At 43.2% G+C, this 19,061-nt stretch overlaps 1 protein-coding gene across 7 annotated transcripts in view; it reads right to left on the minus strand.

The window, feature by feature from the left end:
- Nucleotides 1–19,061, minus strand: part of LOC117000611 (multiple epidermal growth factor-like domains protein 6) — a 208,289-nt gene that overhangs the window by 74,329 nt on the left and 114,899 nt on the right. For 6 of the 7 annotated variants that reach the window (XR_004418828.1, XM_033068388.1, XM_042779597.1 and 3 more), the window contains exons 6-9: nt 13,523–13,645; nt 7,589–7,714; nt 3,383–3,505; nt 688–810 (exon numbers count right to left, since the gene is read on the minus strand). Coding sequence is in view for 6 of the 7 variants with exons in the window: in XM_033068388.1 (XP_032924279.1) it covers nt 688–810; nt 3,383–3,505; nt 7,589–7,714; nt 13,523–13,645 (495 nt within the window). In the remaining variant the exon portion in view is untranslated. The remainder of the gene's footprint in view (nt 1–687; nt 811–3,382; nt 3,506–7,588; nt 7,715–13,522; nt 13,646–19,061) is intronic. The other variant, XM_033068386.1, reaches the window with a different exon arrangement.

The raw sequence follows: 19,061 nt of genomic DNA on the forward strand, positions 1-19,061 counted from the left end.
ATGTTAGGTCCATAATAACCCCAACTCTTCCACATCACCTCCTTTATTAATCTAAATTTGCCCTCGAGGGCAGGCCAGGATCACCTATCAGCTAACAGCACCGGGAGTCAGTCCCCCTCTCCAGAAAAGCTGTGTTGATTAAGAAACCCCGCTGGCAAGAGGTAAGTATGTGAGGAAAGACAAGGCTGGCTTTAGTTTGGGAAGTTTGAGTTGTTCAACTATTTTTTCATCCCAAATCTTTCTCTTTTTTTTTGCTTTTTTTTAAAAAAGCATCCTCTTAATAGTGTCAGTAATCTCAGGAGAAACATAACCAAACCCAGACAGGTAAAGACAAGAGCAGAACATCGTGTTGGTTTTCTCTTGCATCAGGTCTGTAAGAAAGCTGGGAGGAGAAGGGCAGGAATGAATACATTTCACAGAACAGCAGCATTCTGGTAGCTCTGCTGCAGAATTCTCCAGTCTCTGAAGATAAACCAACAGGGCTATTTGCTCTTTGAAAGGCAGTAATTAAGGTCTGTGAACACAAGCTTAGGAACGTGTCGCCCTGCAATCCCAGCAGCAGCAGCAGAGGAAGAAAACAGTATTAAGCTTGAGCTTTTGCACACATTTTTTTTTTCAGCTGGGGATGCTAATCCTAGCAGGGAGCAGAGAGAAGAGGCTCAGGGCAGGGTGAGCAGGGTCACTTACGGTAGCACTGCCGCCCGTCCGCGCCCAGCTCGAAGCCAGGGCTGCAGGCACAGCTGAAGGAGCCCGGGGTGTTCACACAGCGATGGGCACACCTGGCTCTGCCCTCTGCACACTCATCAACGTCTGCAAGCACACAGAAACCCGCTCAGATGGATGTTGAAATGAAATAATAATGCTGCTCTACACGGCTGCATTCCCAAATGTCTGCTGCGAGGATTGTCCTGGTGTCTGCAAAGGACAGCACTGATGAACCCAGGAGCATTATACTCACATTATTCCCCAGAACAATCTTTTTTTCTGGGCACCATTGACCTTGAACTTCTCGGTGTGAGCATTTACAGTATCAAACACTATATTTGCTCTATCAGCCAAAGCAACTTATTTATTACTCCTGTAAAAAGAGCAATGGCAAAAGAAGACCTCGTGTGAAGAACTCAGAAGAAACTTCCAAAATTCTGAAATTGGAGGATTCATGCCCTCCAAGCCATTATAGTTCAATTAATGGAACAGGAAATAGCTGTTTATTTTCTGAATGTCAAATGATCTGGATTAATTGGTGGTTGGGTTTCAGCAGGGACAATGAGACAGATCATTCCTGAATCCTGCAGCTGCTTCTGCAGCAGTGCACTGGGGAGGCTCCTGCTGCAACCACAGCAGCTTCACCAGCCCTGGGAGGAATGGAAAAAGTGGGGAGGCTGCTCTTCCCACAGTCCTGTGTCAAGCAGGCTGCTCCTCTTCAAGCTTCACACTTGCTGGTCTGTATTTTGGAGTTCAATGCCCCCAAAGATGTCCATCGTCCTAAAATCTCAGTGGAACATAAAAGTACTTTTAAGCAGTAATTAGTTAAAAAAAAAAAAAACAAACACAAAAACAAACCCACAAACATTTACACTAAACACAGCTGCACAGAACACTGACCTCTGTGCAAAGATTGGCATCACACATGGCAAAGCCCTGATCCAGCTCCTGTTCCTTCCCATTCTGACATCTTTCTGGCAAAATACAGATTATTTATTGCACCAATGCTGGGTCAGTGTCTTGGAAACAGCAGGGAGCGATCTGACGTGCAGCTGTTCACTTTTTACCCCAGAAAAATCACTTTCTGACAGTTTTGTCCCCCCACATGTGCTGTGGCCAGTGCTGTGCTCGTGGCCCCTGCACTTGAGCACAAGCAGTTTGATGGATGCAATCAGGCTCCTTGCAAAGAGAGGCCCCAGGCAGTGCAAACACCACACACTGGCTCATGAAAATTTCAGAACAAATGACAGCTTCTCTGAAGCAGCCATGGGAGCAGCTGCTGCTTAGAACAAAATGGGTTATTTCTCCTTTTTCTCTAATTGTCAGTTTGTGAGTACGCTGTGCTGGCCAATGCTGTAAATACTCTTTTCTCTTCTTCTTTTTAAATAGAAAAATAAAAAGTTGAACCACAGCCACCATCCTGCACAGGTTTCTTCCTGTCCTACAGCTAATAGCTGAAGTATGACACCTCAGCTGCCCTCTGTCTCCTTCCAGCTCAGTTTCCAGAGAGTGAAACAGCTTGAATTTTGCAAAAGGAATTGAGCAACTTCTAGGAGAAAAAACCAATAATTGTATATCCATGGTAAGACACGCTGCTTAATGATTCAAAAGATTGTTGCCATGAGGCTGGGGAGAAAATTTGTTCCAATATATAACACTGCAAGTTAGCTCAGTGATTCAGTTTATACATAAATCAAGAGAAATGTCAATGTGTATCTGAAATAAAACAAACAACAGGCTGACCCTACTGCTAAACCCACTGTTGTTCCCATCCACTCATCATCAGTGTTAAGAATAGTTCTTATTTTCAATAATTACTCATCAGTAATTCCAGTAAGAGAGAATCACTAAGATCTGCCATTCTACTCACAGAAGGGCTTACAGGCAACTGAATAAAATACTCAGGGCAGGAAGTAAATATTTTGAAAGGCACCCAGCACCCTTAATATGAGACAATCATTTAAATATTGGCAAGATTTTGGGTAAGTTTTCAAAAGAGGAGTGTAAAATTAGTGTGTATATATATATACACACACACCCTGATCCTGACTTGGTTGTTAAAAATCTGTGCACCTTTAAGTCCACACATGCTTTTTATTTCATAAAACTGCTAGACTATCTTCCAAGAGTTTCACTGAAAGAGAAAAGCAGGTATTTTGATTTTTAATTCCCCCAAATTTTCAGTCAGAAATGCCACAGGTTCTTTTGACAACCCCAGACTAAATAGAGGAGTTTAGAATTTTAAGCTCCTCTCTTTGGAAATCTTACACATGATGATTTCTTTCTTCACAGTAGTTTCTCCATTAATATGGAAAGAGTTCTCCAGTTAAAAAGCCCTTTGAATTCTAAATAGGTTTTCAGTGACCTGGTTCACAGTTTTACTTGAACCAATTTTCCAGGAGCTGTATCTGGGACATTATTTTAAAGGGACCCTACAAGAATAACACTACAGCACTCACAAACCCAGTTTCTAGAAAGCATGACTTAGGAGATCACAGAGGAATTTCCATCACTAAAAAAGTCCTTCAAGACTTTGGGCTGATGTGAATATCACAGACAGAAATGCTGTTCCAAAATGCACACAGGTATTTGTAACAATTCCTTCCCACTCACAGCTCAGTGAACCAGAGCACTGATTAATAACTTTCTTCACAATAAAGAATCCAGAGTTTCTTACCTAAACAGGACTTTTTGTCTGCAGAAAGAGAATGCCCTGGATGACACTCGCATTTTGCAATTCCTCTCTCATTCTGACAGATTTGTGAGCATCCTCCATTCCCTCTTGTGCAGGGGTCTATCTCTGAAACCAATTAGAGCACACTGTCAACTGAAAGGTCACTTTTTGCCTGAAAATGGTCTTACCTGCCATTGTTACAACTAATGACGAAGTAGCTGTAAGAGATTAGACTGGGAAAAAAATGTGACAGCATCTGGTGAGTAAAGCTGCTGCTTTTCTGGATGCTCTTTGTTGCTGGACAACATTTTTCACAGAGCAGCAACGAGGCTTTAAACAGCAGGAAGCCGAGCTTGTATTACATTGGAAGTAGGACAAAAAAGTACATTTTATTGTTATTTTGCTGTACCTGAACAGATTTCAAGAGTTCTCTAAACAACAGCAATTAGCACTCCAGTATGTGTGAATCCATAAACACACACAATGATGGAGTTCACCACAAAACAATGAATATTTAAGAGGTTCCAGAGGAAATAAACACTGAAGAGCCCCCAAAGACATCTCTCAGTATATAAACATATGCCATTCATGTTGTACATCAAGGCTTTTTCCTCTTCTTGAACAATAACATACCTTTTCAAGGATAAGCTGCTCTAAGTGGCAAGTACTTTGAAAAACTTTTATGAGGTGCCTACAGAAGGCTCCATCTTGAAGATTTCATTGTGTTTTGTGGGTTTATTTCTGGAACATGGACCTGCTGGAAGCATACTGCCCAAACAGAGATTTGGCACAACCCAAAAAAGACCTACCATGAGTGTTAGACAGGTCTGACTTGGGTTAGGATCTGACATTCTGCACCAGGCTGAGGTTTTGCTTTGGAGAACTCATTACACCGAAATTCTGGTGAGTAACACCTTGAAAATGTGTCCTCTACAGTTCTGCTTAGCTTTGAATAAAACTTCTTAAAAGCTTTATCTATTTCCCTACAGCTCTAATTCAGTTTCAGCATTTTACTAATTCCTGATTTGAGACAGATGACCAATATTCCTCACTTGCCTCCGGCCTAACATTTTCTTCCCCTGCTCTGTATAAGCCAAATTTTCCCAGAGCCCAGAGGAAAGTCACCATCAGTCCAACAACACTGGAGTCAGGGTTTGAGGAACCCTGGGGAAGGGCTGAAGGAGTTTTGCTCTGGACCTGGCTGCTTTGCTCTTCCACTGGCAACACAGGAGAAGGAATAGGAGAGAAAAACCTCTACTTCATGTGGATTTAAATATGGGGCAGGGCTTTTTTTTTTGGTCACTTTTCTGTGCAGCCAATTTTGTGCCACCATTTGGTAAAGGAGGAAGAAGCCACAGAACCCCCTCAAAGTCCCTCATGTCACCTCCTGCCACCTCAGAGCACACAGCACACAAAACGTTCCATCCGCAGGGCTGAGTTTGACTTGACAGTATTTAAAAAAAAAAAAAAAAAAAAAAGAGAGAGAGAAATAAAATAAAAGCACGGTTAGGGATGTAGAACTGAAATTGGACTTCTGACACGATAGGTTGCAAATAGGTTTCCAAGGAACAGCAGCTCTTCATCGTGCATGACACTTCCAAGGCTGACAACTTGGCTCTGCAGCTCAACAATTTGCAGTCTACAAAGGATTTAGCTCCAAGCAAGAACTCACTCCTTGCTGATATGAAATATTGAGTTATTTGCCGATTCCTTTTCTATTTGGGTAAATTAAATGAAATCACTATCAAACAGCATCTGTTAAACCTGCATATTATGAAGGTTTTCAGAGCAGCTAAAGCTTTAATTTGAGAATGATTACAGCACGGAGTAAAGCTTGTAATGCTCTGTGACATGACAACAGGCAAACAACAAATTACACGGTAGATGTTAGTAAAACATAGTAATTCACATAAAGTAGCAGCCTTGGAAATCCTTGGGTGAGGTAAGTTTGTAAAGGGAAGATCTTCAGGACATAAGGCAATCTGTGATTGACTTGCTTTGCAGTGATATGTATGTTCCTGTTAGAAGCAGGTTTCAGGAAAAGGCAAAAATAACTCATTAATGTTCTTTTTCACACATTTGCCTCTTACTGGTTCATTTAATAACTTTAGTAGATAACAGACTCCATCCTACAAAGCTCTACTCCAAGCTGTTAAACACTATGGTGAAAAATTTACTGGCATGGTTTCATTTCCCAGGTGCCCCAGGACACAGAATCCCAGAATGTTTGGGTTGGAAGGAGCCTTAAAGCTCATCCAGCTCCACCCTCTGCCATGGGCAGGGACTCCTTTCACTATCCCAGGTTGCTCCAAGCCCCATCCAGCCTGGTCTTGGACATTCCAGGAATGGGACAGACCTTCTAATCCTTCACTGCAAGGCTGTGAGCAACAGGGTCTCCAGTCCTGTCTGCCACAATCCCTAGAGCAGCTAAAGAAAAAAGGTTTGGGTCTTATCAAATTAATTTCCTTGTTCACAGCAACCATGACTTCATACTGGAGAAAATATAAAAGGTAAACAGCAAAATTGCCAGGCTTTGGTGTCTCTCTAAGGTTTCCAGGGCTGTGGGTGCAGAATTAACTCCCAGGGAGTGCCCAGGGATGGATCCACCCCTGCACAACACCTGCACCTGCTGTGGCAAACCCTCTCTGACTCTGCTTCCTCCATCCAAACCACCACTCCAGCAGCCAAGCTTTGGCTGGAAAATTAAAACCAGCCAGACTCACCTCCTCCCACCTCTTCTACTTAAAATATCTCTGAACTGACAACCCAAATGCATTCATGACCCTTCACCCTCATTTGTTCCTGTAAAAATCTTGTCCATGGCCTTACCCAGCACTTTTCTCTCCCAGGCATTCATTCACTAAGGTATTTATGGGGAGAAAAGCATCCTACTCAGTGTTCATTTTGGAAGTTCTGCTTACAAGACAGATCCTCCTTCCCCCAGCACAGCTGCCCTTCTGGGGAGGGCTGCATTTATTTCTTGTGATTGAAACACCCTGAACACCCAGGGGTAAGCAGGCAGGGCTGACCCTGCCCCTCTCCAGTGCTCAGTAATTTCAGGCTCAGCAATTTCACTGTCTCTGAGTGGCTAACTCTCTTCAGCCCCACCATGGGAGGGGTCCTAGCTGAAGTGGTCCATGGAATCTTGAACTGTGCTGTGACCACTCCAGGACAGCTCCCACTCCACCTGGCACGGCCACACTCAGACCCCAACCCCTGTCCCACCACTCCATAAAACCCACCCCAAATCCCTGTGCAGGCTCTGCACAGCCCAAACACACCTCGAGATGCTTGGAAACAGGATGGAGAATAGTGGAGGAAGGCCTTTAAGACCCCCTTCTCCCCAAATTCCCCTTTTCTGGCTCTTTCTGATAATCTCAGGGACAAATCCTGGCCACCCTGAGAGGGACAGAGGCTGTGGGTGCTCCCTGAGCTGCAGCCCCTGCTGAGAGCAGGGTCTGGGGGGGCCCAAACTGGGGGGAAGAGTTCTCTGCACCCAGCAGGAGCTGGGAGCCATCTGAACAGCAGGATTTACTTACACTTCATCCACAGCGTGTAAAATCTCCGAGCAGAAGAGGAGCCATATGGAAACGGTTTTGTGACAGGAATTGCAGCTCAATAAATCCATAAATTTGGCCCCATCTTTCTCTGGCGTGTTCAAGGATGTGTGTGTGCTTGTTTTGGGGAATGGGGGGGGTTGGTTGCCTTCAAAATTGATGAATATGTTAAGATGTACAAGGAAAGAAAAGCAACAATCAAACCCAAAGGTAGCATTGCAGTTCTGCTTGAGAGGATGCTTAGGAACCTGAAGGGGAGGAAGAATGAATCAGATTGTGATAAGCCAAAAGGAGATAAAGAGAAGACTTTTTGTAGAATAAAACAAGTAATGCAGGCCAACTCTATATACAACTTGATGAGCAATAAAATGTTAGAATTAAATCACGATTAAGTTCCTAACCTGTGCCATCACCATCATTGTGCAAGGAACAGCCAGGGATCTACGAGGCCAAAATTTTCTTCAAAGTTGTGATTCAAAGTGAACTTCACACCTCAAACATGTGCTATTTTAAAATCCTGTTAATAAGCAATTCCTAAAGCTGCTTTTGGCACACAGGGAGAAATAGGGATGAACACAGTGACCCAAAACACCATCCTGGGGTCTTTTAAATTGCCTGTACTGTGTGTTCAGGCAGGTGGCACAGGACTCACCTTCACAGGATTTGCCATCTGTCTTCAGCTGGTAGCCTGGCTGGCACTGGCACTTGTAGTGGTCCTCACTGAGCTGAACACAGTCCTGCTCACAGCCCCCGTTGTTAATGCTGCAGGAATTGACAGCTGGAGCCAAGGAAGCAGTGAAGGAATGCATGTCAACAACCTGGGAGAACTGATTTCCTATTTTAAATAGATAAATGACAGCAAAACCAAGCAAACCTCGCTGAGCAGCTTTCAGAAATGCACCTGTCCCACCCCTGAGTGATTGCCCTCCCTTGTGCTCACAGAGCCTGGCTGACACAGTGTCCCACAGCAGTGAAATCCTGATTCCAGGGAGAGGCAGGTGAGATCTGAGGCTGTAATGCTGACTGAAGCACAGCACCCTTTGATCTGACAGCACCAAAGCACTGCCAATCCACTGAGGCAAGGAGGGGGAAAAGAACAGCCCTGCTGGCACTTGCCCATTGATTATCTTTTTCTCTCCTTGCTTTCATTGATTATAAATAGTAATTGTCTTTCAGGCTGATTTCCTTAGCCTCATAAATAAAAAAATTCAGAAAACAGAAGCCACAAGCTCTGCAGAACAAATTCACACAAGAAACCACAGGAACAGAGGGCATCTTCACATCTTTACAACTCTGTACATCTTTAAAGATGCTGCTTCTTTCACCCAAGCAGATTAATATTCTTTTTAGTTCAACACATATCCCTGGCCTCTGGAGAAACATTTCTCCTCCTGACAAAACATGTTAACACACACCCACACCTATTCACATGCTGCATGTAAAAATAAGAGTGGTGGTTTGATGCTGCTATTGTGTGCTGATGGAAGTGTGTGTGCATGGCTGCATTACACAGCAGGGATGGAGTATGGAGAGATTTAAATTAGATATGAGCAAGAAATTCTTGACTCTGAGGGTGGTGAGACCCTGGCACAGATTGCCCAGAGCAGCCCTGGATCCCTGGAAGTGTCCAAGGTCAGACTGGACAGGGCTTGGAGCAGCCTGGGACAGTGGGAAGTGTCTCTGCCCATGGCAGAGGTGGCACTGAATGAGTTTTAAGTCCCTTCCAACCCAAACTATTCTAGGATTCTGTGTTCTGTTTGGTCCTTCATGAAATGCACCAAACTCTGAACCCAATTAAGTCAGCAAAGAGTTTTGATATTTATTTTTTCACATTTATTTTAGTAATATTAATATTTCTTCATTTATCTGTAATATACATTAGTAAATGCTAGCTGCATAACCTGCTACAGGATTTGTTTCACCCTGTGCCACCAATTAGCAAACACTGAGTTTGTGCAGTCAAGTATGTGCTAAAAAGGTGAAGAGAAAAGCAAATTCTTACATTCTGCTGGCTGCACACACAGCAGGAGGCAGGAGGCACCTCACTGCACAGAAACCTGACCCTGGCTTCTGATCCCCACCTGTGCCCACGACCCTCCTGCCCTGCAGAGACACAACCTGGGAGCAGCCTCATGTCTGCACAGCAGACAGCACACCCCACACCCTCTGAGCTTCCAGCTCCCTGCACATTTCCATCCAAAGACCTGTTTTTCAGCAAGAATATTCAAATAAGATGAAAATATTTCAGGAGATGAAAAACATCTTAAATCCAAGTGACAGAATATACATGTCTGCTTTTAAAAGTGCCATTTTCTCCCTCCATCCCTGGGCACCAGCCAATTTGGATGCAAGGGGAGATAAGCAGCAGCCTGTTGTGACAGAAATTCTGGAGGGTTTGAAGGTGGGAGGGGACAGGTGTGAAATGCTGTGCTGGAGGGACTATGCATCCCAGTTTGGTGTGTGGCTGTGCCAGCAGCCAGGGGTGGCTCTGGAGCAGCCAGGGCAGGTTTGTCACAGCTGCTGCTGAGGCAGCACACTGGGTCTGTGACAGGAGGTGCCAGACTGAAGGAGAAGAGCCCCCAGGGACAGGACAGGATGGATATTCTCCTGGCTGCCAGGCCAGCAGCACGTCTCTGATCAGAGAAAGGGAGAAATTGGCACCTCATGGGTCTGACTCCATCTGTCACCAAGGCGCTGGTGGCTGGAGGTCTGAGCACCTCCACAGGCAGAAATGTGGCCTGAATTTCACTTTTAAAGATTTACTCCTGAAATTTGGTAGAAACCCAGCCCTGATGTGGATTCCAGACAGGCTGGGGATGATGCCAGGTGATGCCAAGAGAGGGAGGGAGATCTGGGAAGGTGGGCAGTGGAGGGGACACCAGGAGAGAAACACAAGATCACAGAATCACAGAATGGTTTGGGCTCACCTTAAAAATCATCTCATTCCATCCCCTTCCATGGGCAGGGACATCTCCACTGCCCCAGGATGCTCCAAGCCCTGTCCAGCCTTGGACACCTCCAGGATCCAGGGGCAGCCCCAGCTGCTCTGGGCACCCTGTGCCAGGGGCTCCCCACCTCCCAGGGAACAATTCCTTCCCAATATCCCATCTAACCCTGCTTTCTGTCAATTCAAAGCCATTCTGCTTTGTCCTGTCACAATGTCCTTGTAAAAAGTCCCCAAAGCTCTCTTTCAGGTGCCAAATCTGATGATAGTTAAGAAATACACATTTCTCTGCCCATATTTTTTAAAATAAAGGTGTTGTTTTTAAAAAGAGCTGGGTCTGAAGCCATAGTTGGATACATACATAGCAAGCCTGGGGTTAGAACGTGCAATCTCTTCCAACCTATGTTTTCCAACACCTCAAATCCAACCTTGGCAATGTCAAGAAATATAACTTCAGACGTACAGGGTTTATATTTATGCTGGGAAACACAGATTATAGACTTGTAAAGATATTTTCTTTGTTGCTTTCTCTATTAAGAGCCTTAGTGTGCTAAAATCTCCATAAAACCCCTGCATCTCAACAGCTTCTCCACATAAAGCAGACATCAAAGGTAACAGCTGGCACCAGAGATGAATCAGGGTCTAACGGCTGTGCCCTGTTTTCACTTCTAGGAGTTCAAACAGGAATAAATTCCACTGAAGACAATGAATCTACAACAATCCAAACCCACAGCCTGATACTACAATAAACATGTTCTTTCTGAGTTTCAGCTTTTCAGATACCAGTTGGTTAAACTCCAGAGAAGTCAAATTCATTGCATTAACATAATCAAGGCATTACAAACAAAACAAACAAAAAAAATTGGACTGAGTTGCAGTGAATATTTGGTCTGGCACGTGTATTTATAAATTAATTCAATGCTGAGCAAAATTTGTGGGACCAAAAAGCCAAAGGAAGAGAAGGAGCATTGAAAGGGATGGGATTTTATCATGGCACGAAGTATTGGATAACATCAGAGGATTCAGGAATTAAATAATTTACTTTCACACACTGTACAAGGCAACCCACTCTGGAGATTCTTTGGGTCTGAGCAGAGTGTGAGCAGATTACTCTGCCTTAGAGTATGAGCAGAAGTTTCCAGCAAGAGCAGGAAGAAAGACAAAAGCAGATTTCCTCTCTCCATGTATTTTAAGGCTCATACTGGCAGTGCAGGGATGGACCACCAGCAACTAGTCAGGATCCCAAACACCCTGTGATGAGGGGGCAGGAGGACCAGATTTACTGGAAAACTTGTGGCAGAAGTTCAGTAATATTCCATGAATCACATGAGAAAATATCTTATCCCAGGTTTTTGAGTCCTCAGATGCAGGCTGAATATGTTATAAGATGATAGATCCACTTCCTTATGTATGGGAGATTTCCAAGCCATCCAGGCTGCAAAATCTGCTTCCCCTCAAATGATTTTGGCACTTTTGTTCCCACAAACACAGGGTTGCCAAAAAAGAAAAGGGAGACGTGGAAAGAATGAACGGAACAGCAATCTGGGCTGGGCTCCTCTGAAAAGCCTCTCTAAAGGAACTCTTGTTTCTTATTTCTGCAGCTGAGATAATCACCTTCCATAAACAGCTCAGTGCCAGAATGTGGTCCCTTTTCATTCTCAGCATGCAGGAGAGATCCTTACATCCTCTGAAGTGCCCATGGAAGAAATACCACTGCTAATCCAAGGCTGTTTGAAATGCTGGATGTTCTGCTCAGCTGCACTGGGTCAGAGGAGAGGGGCATTAGTGGTTTGCTTCTCATCAGATGAGTGATGAAAGCTGGATGTACAACCTGGTGCTGTGCAAGGGGCAAACTCTCCATGCCCAAATCCTGATCCTAGGCACTGCTGATTTATATGAAATGCTTCTCCCTGTCCTCATCAATTAGTAACTGTCTCGTTCTCCAATGCATGAGAGCTTATTATATCCATTTATTTTGGTGTCTTGTCTAAACAGCTGGAACAGGGCTCAATATCCTCCCTCAGCATCCTGTACATCCATTATCATGATAACAGAGCTCTCTGAAACTCCTGTCTCTCATCCTAGGATTTATTTTTGTTTCTCCTTGATAACTTCTGAGATAATACCAACCAAGCTGATCACTGTATGAAGTATTTTGAATAACTTCCTGAGAATATTTACATTTATGAAACTTGTTCTCTGGTATTGTTCACAAATAAAAAGCTAAGCTGAGCTTTCTGATTATTTGAGGCAAGAGGAAACCTGAGTATTTAAGATCCACAGAAAGCTTTACACATTACACAAGTAAATTCATTTAATTGCCATTAACACTTACTTTTTGCCTTTATCACAGTTCTCCTTCTCTTTTTCCCCCCAAAGTCCCTTTAGTCCTCTTTTTGTATAAAACTCCCTCTCCACCATAAATGAGACTATTCAGAGGGAGTCATGTAGCTCAAACAACACATCTTTCACTTCTGGGTCTTCCCTGCTCAGATCTGATCGGAGCGAGATTAATTTCTCTGTTAATTCACAGAAAACCACAATTGCTTCTAGTTAATTATGAATCACTTTGCTTTTATAGTATTTTTTCCCTCTCGCTATAATGTTTCCTTGTCCAGTCCTTCACCAAGATAATCAAGAAAAGATTGAGACTTCATCAAATTTTTAATTGCACTTAATTACAAAAACACTGAAAGTCTCTGCATGTGATAAACCCAAAAACCAGAAAAGAGTAAGTTTTAAAATAAAAAAATCCATTATTCCCACAGCTTGAGCACTGGTACCTCCTGTGTCCTGGTTGCATCAGTGAATGTATTGCTGTGATAATTCCAGGAATGACTGATGACTTCCCTGGCTGAAGTTAAGCACAACCAAGAGACTTTGTGCAGGAACTGAGACAATCCCAAACTGTGAGTGAACTTATTCTGCAGATGTGTTCTGACTGTACTTGAATGTTCTTCCCACATTACCTCAAATCAGGTTTAAAAATTCAAACAAGAGGTGCCCTTTTCTTCTTCCCAGATGAAAGAGCATTTTAATCCTTTTTGCAGAATTTAAAAATTTGACTTTTGATTTAAATGCAACGCAAGAACTGTGTATTTCATATTCCTGTTTTTAACAACACACAGAACTAACTCTGGTATGCCTCGTTTCAGGCTTTAGAGTCCAGCCTAAGAAACACAGGGTTTATTTCTAATGGCAGACTGCTGACTGTCTCACATGAACAGGCAGTGTGTTGTGGCTGAGCTCCACGGTGCCCCCATGGACATGAGCACACACAGGAGAGCTCCTCCCTGTAAATCACAATCATTTCTCTTGGAAACAACCTCTAAAACCACCAAGTCCCAGGGCAGTGCTGGAACCCTGCAGGGAGATGTGCCACAAAGGAAAAGCACTCAGAATTCAAAAAATGCTGTCATTTAAAACTAAGATCCCCTAAGCTCCTCAATGCCTGCTCCAAAAGAATTTTCACCAACATGCGACACCATTAAAAAAATCCTGAAACAAAATAAAGAGGAAGTTTGGCAATAGCTGAATCCTCACAGAATGGGTGAGGATATTTAGTCAAAACTCAGGCTGGAGAAGTGCAGAGAGCTTTGCACAGAGGGAAAAGGCAGTGCTGGAGGAGGGAAGGTTCCTTACCGATGCAGGTGCGCCCGTCGGTGTGCAGCCGAAATCCCGCCCGGCACTGGCACTGGAAGGAGCCCTGGGTGTTGGCACAGCCCTGCTGGCAGCCCCCGTTCAGCACCTCACACTCATCCACGTCTGCAGAGGGAAGGGAGAGGGTGAGGAGGGGTCACAGGAGAGCCCAGCACAGGCAGACCCTGGATCTCCTGCACGGCTCATCCATAATGCATAAAAATCCATAAAACCCGGCTGGGTTGCTGTTGTTGTTTGCTTCGTTTTGGCAGCAAAGAAAAGTGGAATTTTATGGTGTTTTTCCAAGTTCCTGCAGGCACCGCCTCTGTAGTCTCTGCTTCTGAAGTCCTTGTTAATTAGAGTGATTTGTGACATGGCTCTTTCATTCAGGCCAAGAGAAAAATACAGGCAAGAATTAGGGTTAGATAACACATCTGAGCCTGTAGGAACTGCTGGTCAAACCTTTGGCTTTTATAAAAACTTGCTCTGTGAAGACTTCGTTTGCATCAGGCCTTTAATCCTATTTGTTCTTGGGGTTACAAGCAGGTACCACTGACATGACTGGAAAACACACACATTCTCCATCACCATTACATTTTCAACCATGCAAAGCACAGAGAGAATAAAGAGAAAATTTTAGAGGAGTGAGGAATTTGTGCTACATTTTCTGTGTCTCTTGCCATAGAATGACAGAATCACAGAATGGTTTGGGTTGGCTCATGTCATTCCAACCCCCTGGACATGTGCAGGGACACCTTCCACCATCCCAGGTTGCTCTTGGGCACTTCCAGGGAGGAAAGTTCCTCGTTCTTCCTTGTGCTCACCTAAACTTTCCATAGCAGCTTCTCAAATGACCTCCCAGAAAAATGATGTGAGCTCCTGCTGATACCTTTTCCAAAGCTAAGCAGGTATCATTCCATGTTTCAGGGGATTTTAGAGGATTACAGTCGGTCAAATGAAGAGGGAAACCAGCATTAAACCAGCTTGAGAACACTGCTGTAAAGTTTTATCTGAAAATGATGGACAATGATGGACAAAGATCAAGAAGAGTTTAAGTAAACAGGTGAAGGTCTAAGACAGAATCATAAAACTGAATTTCCAGAAGCACCTCATAAGCAGTTTTTGCACCTCTTCAGCAATGCTGGGCTACTATAAATAGCATTTGATTGACATGTTGACACCATTACCTTAAAAATCAGCACAGGGGTCATTTGAAATAAGGGTCAATTAGGCCATTCCCTGAAAAAAATTCACCTGGCAGATGTTTGCCTAGATTTTGTCTGTCCTCTCCTCAGCAGTCCCCAGGGATAACAACTCCTCCTCCCACCATCTCCCCCAGGGGCAATGCTGCTCCCAAATTATCCCAAATACCAAAGATATTTTCTTCTCCAAGTCAAGCCTCCCTCCTTCAACAGATGTCTCTAAAGAGCCCCCCTTTCAACACTGAAGCCTCCTGCTGATTTAATTGCTCTTGAAATCATGTTCTGAAATCATCTAATGGGAGGTAAGTCCACAACTGCTCCTATGGGGAGGAGAGTCCACAGTGAAGGAATTTCCCCCCCATATTGCACTTGAGCAACAAGGGGTCTGGCTTTCATATCTCTGCTGTGGCTGTATCTGTTTTGCATTTAACTTTCATGGTTTACATATTTTTTAAATGCTTTTATGTTTATTCCATTTTAGAAAATCTAATCAAAATTAACTGAAAGAGGAAGTTTTAAAGAAGACTTGGAAATGCACAACATCCCACTCCTGAGGAAATGCATTTATGAAGTTAAATGTTAATACTTCACAGGTGAATTTCCCTCAGTCCTGGTGTTGACTGGTGTTTAAATTCAGACCATTTGCTAACATGCACCACTTTTTGATCCTTCTGCTGTATTTGTTGTTTTATTAGACTGTATACTACATATATGTTCTGCTGCCTGGGGACATCTGGAATATGCCCTGTTTTAAACAGAAATTTTGCTTTTTAAAATGTAAACAGTAAACAGAAAATGTTATTCACCTTGTTCCATTCCATGCTGCTAAGAACCAGACTGCTGAAAAATGCCAGGACAAAATCAAACCCAGGAAACTCTTTGTATGGAGTGTCAGAGAAATAAAATAAGCAAAAAGACTCAGAAAAATAGAACAAGGAAGCAGCTGAACCACACAGTACACCACGTTCTAGTATTTATACCTCAATAAACTCAAACACTGGGAGCTTCAATATTTTAATTTTATAGGCTACGATCAGCTGGAGAATTTCTCCCATATACCAAACACAGTTTAAGTTCAGATATTGGCACTTACAAAGGATAAAAAATAGCCCAGCTAATAAAAAGGAGCTGGGAGTTAGTGATATTTGTTAGTCTCCATTTGGAGATTTAAAGGAGTGGCTTGGTTTATGGGGGAGCTCTGCACCCAGCAGCAGCTCTTCCCTCACTGGCATTTCCCTCGTGCTGGCACATCCCAGAGGGCCATAAAGCAGTGATATTGCTGAAAGGCAACACAATTCAGGGCAAAAATAAAAGATTCTGAGCCACTGGTACATGAGCTAGACCCAGCCTGAGACTCCCTGCAGCAGGGGAAGGCGACACCCAGAAGCTGGAAACGCAGCTCCACGACGCCACATCAACAGCAAATCCGCTGACAGATGATCCCTTCCAGCCCCAGACTTCCTCTGCAAGATCAATATTTTAAGGATTATATGCTGAAAGATTCCTTCACATCCTCCAGATAAAATCAAGAGAGATGCAGGGCGCAGTCGCCTTTCCCGTCTCCTCCATCTCAAGGCCAGGAAACAGCTTCGCCCCCCAGCAGAAAAATTCCCTCATTATTTTGTCTGGGGAGCAGTCTGCAAAGCAGACACTGATCTAAAGGCCTGATCTGCATTTGAACGTTTAAAAAGTCTAAACTATTTGGACTTTTACATTCAAATTGCTGTACTAGTAAAGGACACATACAGCAGTAAAGCAACTGCAGTTGTAAGTACACAAGTGGCCTTTTTTTTTTTTTTTTTTTTTCTACTTGGAAATAGCAATAGAAAGGTGAAATTATTCCAGCATAGCAGATGTATACAAATATTTAAAAGTATTCTTGAAGTATAAATGCCTTCCATTGCAATTCTAGAACATCACAGGATTGTGGAAGATTGTATCTGTATCTGTGATTAAATTTGGATTAGTTTCCAGCACAGATCAAACTGAAACACCTCCTGCTCGACTTTCTACAGTTACAACTTAGGATGCTTATCTGAATAACCTGAATTTCAAGCCACTTATGGCTTGCTTATCACAAGTCAGACTGTGATGAAAGCAGCTGCATCCCCACAAGACAGAGGGAGAGCAATCCATGGAGACAGGAGGGAAAATGAGAACTGTGTGCTGTCCTGCCTAGGAGATTACACTGCTGGGTGAACAAAGCAGAGGGGGTGTGTGGATATTCTCCTTCTCACCTTCAGAAGATTTCAGAGATGTTTTTCAGGGGATTCCCACTGAAGGTACCTTCCTGCGTCCTTGTTTATTCACCTTTCATCAGGAATTGCCTAACACTTAGTCACACAAACCAAGGTCTGTGTGTTCCCAAGATGTAAAATATTTTAGCCACCATGTTATACATCTGTTTTAGCTTTTCATGCTCCTTAGGGCTGTGCTCTTGGACTGACCCTTCCTCCATCCTCACACCTCAGGTTCCAAACACAATAAAACAGGAGGGGATGTTCAAATGCCCAATCCATGGCAGATCCTACAGGTGAAGTTCCAGATTGTGAAACCCTCCCCACCCCTGACTGAGGGCCCTGCTGATCACCAAGGAGGTTGGTCCCTAACTGATTTGATGAACCACATTGACAAAAGTCCATTTGCCCTGCCCAAAACCTGTTTCAGTACAGAGCTGTGTGGCTGCTTGTTTGGAATTCAGGATTGTCACAGCAGCAGCTTTTTTTCATATCATTATCAAAATGCTCAGGAAGAGCAATGATCAACCAGTTCCTCAAAAATACACAGAGAGCAGTAATAAACATGGATAATTAGTGAACCTGCAATCATGGTTTTTATAAAGGAAGAAAGAAAGCAAGATCCTGCCAGATGAATTCTCTACTAACAGAAAGCTTTGCTTTTAGACCACTAAGAAATGTAAACAAGGATCTTTAAAAAAAAAAAAAAAACAGAAAAATGAATTGAAAACAAGCCTCCATTTTGAGAATCCTGAATGGAGGAGGGATGATGTGCCAAAGGTATCCCAGGGATGGAATTCTCCCTGACGAGGACACTGCCAAGAGCTCCATGTGACAGAGGGTGACAGCAAGGTTTGCCTCTCATGGAGCTTCCCCCAGCCAGTGGCATTTCTTGAGGGTGACAAATGAACAGCCTTTCCCTCCATTGACTATTAAAATTTTTAATCTCTCTTAAATATTAAAATTTCTCAATTAGTTTGAGAACTGCTCAGAGTCAGTATTTTCTGAGAGATAAGCAGACAAAAAACTTCCTCTTCCTAGTGCCCAGGTACTGAAGGAAAAAGAAACCAGAATTGGACAGTATCAACCTCACCATTTAGAATAGATAACAGGAAAAATTTCATGCTGGAAGGGGTTGTAAAGCACTGGAACAGGCTGCTGGGGCAGTGATGGAAATGTCCCCATCTGTGGATGTGGCACTTGAGGACATGGTTTAAGGGTGAGCACAGTGGTGGCACAGGGCTGGCTGCTGGACTTGATCTGGAAGGTCTTTTCCAACCTCAGTCACATTATAATTAAAAATAATTACAATGACTATTTATTTAAAAAATCCTGAACAGGGAGAGGAAATATGATCTAGTCTTTGCAGCATTATCTTAAAAGTCAGTAAAATCAGGGTTTGACCCCTCTTTACCCAGGGAGGTCACTGGTCCCCACAAAATATTGTGAGGATCAGTCAGGAATGATGGTGATAGAAAAAAAAGGGAAGATTGGATCTTAAGTAAAGTAGCACAGCAAGAAACTTTAAGTGGCTCTATTTAAAATTATCACAAGTGGATAAAGTGTTCAACTCCAACACAGAATTGGAAATAAGTTCCAACAATCTGGCTCACCCCTCCCTTGCCCCAACCAACCCCCCCAGTCTCTTCAGCTGCAGATCATTTCCTACATCTGATAAGAAAACTGATTGTTTGCTATTTAATGTGGTATTTTAAATCAACAAAGATGCATGACAGTGCTCTGCCTTCTGTTATTTGTAACTACACTGTTACTACTCTCTTTTCTATATTCCAAAGGGTGTTTAAACCTCACAAAAGTTACAAAGTGAAAATATCATATGGTCTTTCCCCACTAATTACATGGTGGATTTTGCACATTATTTAGTGTGTTTTTCAATTAAATAATTTATGTACTCATGGGAAGGAAGGGAAACAGGCTTGGTTCCCAGACATTCTTAAGCTGATCCCAAAAGTCAGAAATTATTCTATAAAGTAAAACTTAAAATAAGTCTCTGTTATTGCTGTCAGTAGGTAAATTTATAACAGATTCAACTCACAGCTTCCTTTAAATCACAGAACTGCTCAAATCTCAAGCTTGAAAATG

Source organism: Catharus ustulatus, chromosome 10 (genome assembly GCF_009819885.2).
Source record: "Catharus ustulatus isolate bCatUst1 chromosome 10, bCatUst1.pri.v2, whole genome shotgun sequence".
NCBI lineage: Eukaryota > Metazoa > Chordata > Aves > Passeriformes > Turdidae > Catharus > Catharus ustulatus.